General features: G+C 47.1%; 1 protein-coding gene across 2 annotated transcripts in view; it reads right to left on the bottom strand.

Annotated features, from left to right (window-relative positions):
- LOC111141352 (ring finger protein 24) overlaps positions 1-7,217 on the bottom strand; it is a 39,684-nt gene that overhangs the window by 988 nt on the left and 31,479 nt on the right. Inside the window, exons 4-5 of one of the 2 annotated variants that reach the window (XR_002640194.1) lie at positions 4,195-4,274; positions 2,772-3,440 (exon numbers count right to left, since the gene is read on the bottom strand). Coding sequence is in view for 1 of the 2 variants with exons in the window: in XM_022493832.1 (XP_022349540.1) it covers positions 3,302-3,440; positions 4,195-4,274 (219 nt within the window). In the remaining variant the exon portion in view is untranslated. Of the gene's footprint in view, positions 1-6; positions 3,441-4,194; positions 4,275-7,217 lie in introns of those variants that run through there. The other variant, XM_022493832.1, reaches the window with a different exon arrangement.

Genomic DNA, 7,217 nt, shown 5'->3' on the forward strand with positions numbered 1-7,217 from the left:
AAGAGACTTGGCATTGGAGGAAAGGTTCTTCATTTGTCAAGACATGTCAAGAACAAGCTATCTGGCAATGATGGGATGTTCCCTGTACTCCTCACCCCAAACTTCCCATGGGCCATCTGCTCCCATCTGGCCATTTCTGTCTTGTCCTGCTCCCTGCCTTGGTGGGTGCAGACTACAAGTACCTTACCTGCTAGGGACGGGCCCAGCCAAACACTGTGACAAATAAAAGTGGCTGAGGACAATATCTTAACGCCTACTCATTCAGGAATCCAGTCAGGCTGGTTTTGTTCCGTTTCTAAAGCCAGCTAAATTCAGCTATACCCCTAGCAATAACTAGATAATGATGCAGCCACCCATGGAGTTCAGTTGGGGCTGAGTTACATTCTTTTAACCCACACCATACAAGTAACATCCGATCTTTGAGCTGCTTAAGACTCGTTAAGAGAAAGTAAAAAACTACCATGTCACCAGCCAGTGGCCCAAGAGCAGACAGACCAAAGGCCCCATGTGTCTAGAGATTTTTCCATGTGTCTAGAGATTAACAAAAGGCCACCATCAACTCACCAACAAAAGACAGATGTGGCAAGGCTGGCCTCTAAGGTATAGGCTTGTGCCAAGAATATTAGGGGATCCTTAACTTGTTAATGTCCAGATGGACATTACCACAGAAGGCTGTATTTTACTCAGAATTAAAGACAGATGTAAACGTGAAGTGCTGGCCACTGGCAGTTACAGCAGTGCAGCAGGGAGTCCTGGAGGAAGACCCAGATGTGGGGAGCAAGTGCATTCAGGCTGTGTTGCTAACAGTTGCAGGAACTACTGTGAGTGGTGCTGGCCATATGCTGCAGGGAGACGATGGAGCCAAGAAAGATGACCTCGAGCGGCACTCCATGTCCAGCCCCACCCTGGGGGAAGAGCTGCATTTACAAAGCGCTCCGCATTCATGGGTGTTGAGGTCATGCCGGTGGTACCTCGTGGGGGTTTGTGCCCAGGGGAGAGTGCACAGCGTTCTTGAACTTTCCGCTACCGGCCGGAACTCCACACCATGTCAACTTGCGCTTCCTGTGGTAACAGGAAATGAACTCATCTACTTCCCTACACATATAGGGACTTGTGGGGCGGTCTCCTCACACCGATGCACAGGACAGAAAAAGGCTGCAACTGATGGGTTATAAGCGTGCTGAAGCTGTGAGTGGAGATCATTTGCAGTTTAGAACACGAGAATTCCTCCTCTGAGGAGAAAAATTCTTTCCTGTTCTAACCCCATTAATGACAAGGTGAGATTCATCCCAAGGCCATTCCATGGGAAATGGTGGGTGTTGGCCACTAATGAGGCTAGTCCAGAAGCAGGCTTATTTCTGAACTGATCACTGGAAACCTTGCACTGTAAACTGGGTGCTTTGCAGCATTCAGCTCCATTATGCTACGGATACAGAACGCAGAAACGATGGAAGTAGGAATGCACGAAAAGTTCTTTTCAAGGACGCCCAACAGGCTAAGGCTTTCATATAAAAAGATCCCACACTTCCTTGCCCCGTTTAGCCAGCAGCCAGTTGGCGTGCCATGAATAGGTCACACGGAGCAAACAGCCAATTCTGACCAACTGGATTTGTAATTTTCCAAGCTGGATTCTGCCCAGCACTTTCCTAGGCTAGTGGGAATTTTCCTCCTCCTCTGGCCCCAGCCACCTGAGCCAAGGACAGGTTCCCTCTTCCATTTTAAGACCGCAGAGGCTAGATTCCAGAAAAAAATCCCTAGAGACCTGCCACAAATAGAGTAGCAAAGCTTCCTCCATCCACTCTCTATGCCATGCAGACCACATTTCCAACGAGAAACTGTCCTCCTCACACCTGTGGAATGGAGCAAAGCTGTTGATGAGGAGTCTACCCCATGACAGAAGGACGTAGAAAGAAGAAGAAAACTTTCTATCTGACCCAAAGCCATTTCAGATAGCTGATTTGTACAGTATTCATGAATCTGAACAGATGGGGAGTCATTTCTAGAAAAGTTGGACAGAAAGGGCTAAAGAGCAGCATGCATTTCTCTCCTATAAAGACACTTTCAGTTACTTATCGCAAGTCTGAATAGTGAGGCACACACCAGCAGGGGAACAGTGTCCCATAGGAGCTTCCTGACACTATTTGCAATTTCAAGTGGATCCCCAGCTTCAGAATTACATAAGGATCTTATTTGGGATGCTTCAAATTGTTAAAACATCAATGACCGGCATTTTCTCAAGTAGAAACGGTATCTAGAAAGAAGAGAACAGGGAAGGAGAAGGGAGAGGCAAGGGGGTCAGCATCCTCTCATCACAGCAGGGCAGGGCTTGGAGGACTGGCCATTCTCAGGAGGGAGCTCCCCTTAGGAGCTGTCTGAGGGGCTCACAGCAGCTCTTTACCAAGGCAGTGGGCTGAGACTAGCAGCTGTGCCGGAGCCACACTGTGCATGTGGTGGTGTGGGCAGCACCCTGAGGCCCTCTGGGTCACACAGGGACAGCACTGGCTCAGAGGTCCACACCCAGCTGGGGCTCCTGATGGGCAGCTTGGCCAGGCCTCACTGGAGAGTTGGGGAAATAAGAGGAAATGGCTTCTGACCAGGCCCTTCCAAGCACATCTAATGTTTCCAGATGATTTGATAAGCAAGTGTCGTGAACTTGAGGGAGAAGCGGGTGGTGAGGGGCACTGCTGCTCTGTGATAACCAAAGCCCTTGGGTTCCAAGATGACCTTATCAAAGGAACATAATGTGAAAAGCCTTGTTGGCACTGCCTCACCAATCACTGGCAACCAGTCGTGCTTCAGCTGAGGTAACCGCTGGTTTTACTTGGCTCAGGGACTGCCGGGAGGGTCTGCTGCTGCAAAGGCATGCACGGTCTGCATAGAAGCTCATCTGTCCACAGGGTAGGGGGCGGGGGTGGCTTTAAAGACCTGCCCTCAGTTCCCTTCTCTAACAGTTCTGTTTATCTTCCCTTCTGCTTGATAAAGATTCACCTTGACATGGAGATAAGTATCTGGGAGACAGAGTAATGGCGTCAGCAAGAGACCCTCATGACATTTCTTGAAAATAACTGGAGGGCTCATCCTTCATCCACTCTTCTTCTCTTGGCATGGGGTAGTGTCAGCGTGCTTTGGTTGTCACAAGACCCAGAAGTCTGGGTTTCCAGCTTAGCTGGCCCGAGTTCTTCACGAGGCAAAGGAAGTGGTAGCTGGTGCCCCAGGTAGAGCAGCCAACACAGAGACCACCTGTGTTCCTCCTGGCTCCACATGGACGTTGGATCCCGCAGCAGTTTGATCCTTGGGGGAGCTATACAATGTTCTCTGCCCCGGGCAGGGGCCCCTGTGGGGGTCCACGGTCTTGCTTACTGTGCAGCTGGGCCAGCTGCAGAACTGGCATGTTGCACAATGGACACACCTTCCGAACCTCCAGCCACTTAATAAGGCACCTGCAAGGTGAGACAACACAGGAGGGGGAGGTCAGTCCCATGCTTGTGGTGCCTCCTGCCCACCTCCATCATGGGTTGAACACCTCTGTCCCTTATAGCCAGGGGTCAGTGTGAACACTCAGGTCCCAAATAGCTCCACCAGCAGGTGCACCAGAGCCTCTAGTCTTCCAAAAGGTGATACTAAGAAACCACAGCATGCTATATCCTCAAATTATCCTGACTTGTTAATGAAGTACACTGAGGATGGTGGTGGGAAGTAGGAGAAATAAAAGTTTTTAATAGAAATAACATAAAATTGTCAGAGAAGAGGAAATATTAATACATCTTCATGGCAGATGGCCTCCTCTACCATTTACATTCATACTTTATTATTTTGATTTAAAATAACCATGGTTTTGATTAAAGTAAGTTTTTAAGAATAGAAGCTCTCTTAGAAAGTTCCAGTTAAGTAGCTGCTTATAGCCCTGGTTCTAAGGAGGTGGCTTATCTGGCCCTCTGCTTAAAGTCCTAACTGGTAGTCATGTTCCATCACCATAATCCCTCCTAATGTCACGTGTGCGCGCGCACGCGCGCGCACACACACACACACACACACACACACACACACACTCTCACCCTGTGGGGCACATTCTGCTTTCTGCATTGCAGACCAGTCATAAAGCTGTCAAGCTTGTCTGGCACTGTCCCAAGCCCACAAGTTGCTCAATACACCTCAAACACAGGTCCCTTTAAATAATTCCACACCAATACTCACTTTCTGTGGAAGGCATGCTTACATGGACAAATGCCCAACTCATCTCGAGGCTTGAAGTCTTCTAGACACACTGCACAGAGCTGAAAGACAAATTCACAGGTAAGGCAACATGTCTGCTAAGTACACTCGCAGCCCCGAAGTAAAGTAGAGACCCCTGAGGCCAGCCATTTGAAGGGACTTACAAGGTCCCATGACTCCTTAAGTGAAAGAAACAGGCTGGAATGCGCCAGGTCTTCTGAAGAAGAGTCTTCTGCTTTTCCTGTCACCTGTCTTCAAGATAGAGGGCAGACAGGAAGAGACAGCAAAGGAAGCTTCCTTTACTTCAGTGCATCGGCAGAGTCTCACTTAGGTTTATTCTTAGTAGACAGACTGAATATCATGCAATTTTCCTGTGGTGGATGAGAAGCTGACTCCCAGGGAATGCCTGCTCAGCAGCACAGCCCCTAAGGGGGACGGCTCATGCCCTGGGGCGGGGGTGTCTCCTTTGGTTTTTCATAATGTAGAAATTATAAACCATGGCACAGCCTGCGGTAACATGCTTTTTATAGTTCCTGGGGCCCTTCACTTTGGCACAGTCCTATCAGTGTCTTATAGAGAGTTATTCAAGAGTCACTAAAGTTAAACTTATGAAAATATACAGATGGAGCTGTAGAGAGGATCACCCTCTGACAGGTGGCCAGGCTCTACTGCCTGGAAAGAGACCTCCTCCCTCACAGCCAGATGCTGGGTTCTAACCACTACTACTTGGGCACATGCTAGCACCCAGGGATATCAAGTATCATTGTATATACCCACTTTACAGATGAGAAAACAGGCTCAGAGTAACCACCTTGTTGAGTAACCAGGCCTGGCTGGGGACCCAGGTCCACTGCACAGATGTCCTGCTGTACTACTTGTCTCCTGCCCAAAGGTTGAACTCCTCCCTGCTTGCTTCCCTGTCCATCTCCAGGGATCCTGGTTCAACCATCACTATTTCTTGTCCATCCCATTGACATGACCTTCCTGTTGCCTGTATCTTCATTCACCTGTAATATGTAACCCAGTCTTCTTAAGTTATGTGACAGGACACATGGCTCTTCGTGCCCTGTGGTCAGTGCTGTGAATGCTGGTTTCCAACACCCTTCTTTGGGGGAGCTCTCAGGGGGGTTTGTGTATACAGTAGATAGGATCCTCACAAGAGGAGGAGAAAAATGGATAACTGTCTTAGGTTCAGCATTACTGTGAAGACAGCAGGGGAGAAGCCAGGACAGATAGCCTTGGCTCAAACACCCACTAGATGTGGGACCTCAGCCATCATGATGCCTCTTAAGCTCTGTTTCTTTATCTGTAAACTGGGGACACTACCTGCTCCACGGTCATCAGTTCAGACAAGGGGCAGGGCTGAGGAGGCAGTAAGGCAGGCAGTCTATCAATACTAGTGGTTTTTATTTACATTTAAATTTCATGATGGGTGCACTATTTTTAAGCCCATTTTTGACTTCTGGAGGAAGGCTGAGAATAAGCTATGAGGAAAAGTGAGAAACTAGCAGTTCCAGCCATGGGGGCCATCTTTTTGGGCTTTAGCTTCCCATCCATAAAGGGGGATGATGTTCCCACCTCACAGACTGTATGAACAGGCCCTTCTGGCCTTAAACACGAAGCTTCCCTCCCAGCACAGGAGGTAAAGAGGGTTAGGACTGCTGGCTCTGCTTCTGGAGATTCAGTGCTGATCCTACCAAAGGGCAAAAAGTTGGTAAGCCACTCATTTTAATTTGCTTATTTTTCTAGGATCCAAGATTAGATTTGTAGCGTTTTCAAAACAGAGTTATGACTAATGGTTATAATGTGCTATTATATTCTTACACAAATTCTAAAACCATAGTCACCCAGAAAAAAAAAAAAAAAGATAAATTCTGACATGTTAAGTGCCATAGGTGACCAGAAGCCAAGGGTAGTCACAAAGAGAAAAGCCTCAGATCTGACTTCTCAAAAGTTCCATGAAATGCCAAACTAATTTTATAATTTTATAGATCATATTTTGCAAATCAGCTTTACTTCCCAGTATTTCAACAAGATTGCTTCTCCAGTGTAACTTCCCATACCTTTTTAAAAAATGGAGATGTAATTCACATTAATATTCACCACTTTAAAGTATACAATTCAGCAGTTTTTAGTATATTTACAGAATTGTGCAACCATCATCACTACCCAATTCCAGGACATTTCATTCCCTGTCCCCAAAGCACACACCCATAAGCAGTCACTCCCCATTCCCCCTTCTTCCCAGTCCCTGGCAACCACTAATCAGCTTTCTGTCTGGATGGATTTGTCTATTCTGGTCATTTCCAGAATGAAATGGAATCATGAAATGGTATCTTACAATATGTGGTCTTTTTTGTCTGCCTTCTTTTACTTAGCACGATGCCTTCAAAGTTCATCCACGTTTTATGGCTAAATAGTATTATGGATATACCATATTTGTTTACCCATTCATATGTTGACAGCAGCTTGGATTATTTCTACCTTTTGGCTATTGAGAATAATGTTGCTCTGAACAAATAACTGAAGGACGCCTCGGTGGCCAGGTCTGTCAAGTGTCTGCCTTTAGCTCAGGTCATGATCCCAGTGCCCTGGGATGGAGTCCCACATTGGGCTCCCTCCTATGGGGAGTCTGTTTCTCCCTCTGCCTGCGGCTCCCTCTGCTTGTGCTTGCAGACACACACACAGACTCTGACAAAAAAATAAATCTTTAAAAAAGGGGGCGCCTGGGTGGCTCAGTGGGTTAAACCTCTGCCTTCAGCTCAGGTCGTGATCTCAGAGTCCTGGGATCGAGCCCTGCATCGGGCTCTCTGCTCAGTGGGGAGCCTGCTTCCTCCTCTCTCTCTGCCTGCCTCTCTGCCTACTTGTGATCTCTCTCTCTTTCTCTCTCTGATAAATAAATAAAAATCTTTAAAAAAAAATCTTAAAAAAAACCCCACAACAACAACAAACTAGTAATTGAGGTTTTTTTTTTTTTTTTTTTAAAGATTTTATTTATTTGACAG

Source organism: Enhydra lutris, unplaced genomic scaffold (genome assembly GCF_002288905.1).
Source record: "Enhydra lutris kenyoni isolate GAN:26980312 unplaced genomic scaffold, ASM228890v2 scaffoldscaffold6, whole genome shotgun sequence".
Taxonomy (NCBI): Eukaryota; Metazoa; Chordata; class Mammalia; order Carnivora; family Mustelidae; genus Enhydra; species Enhydra lutris.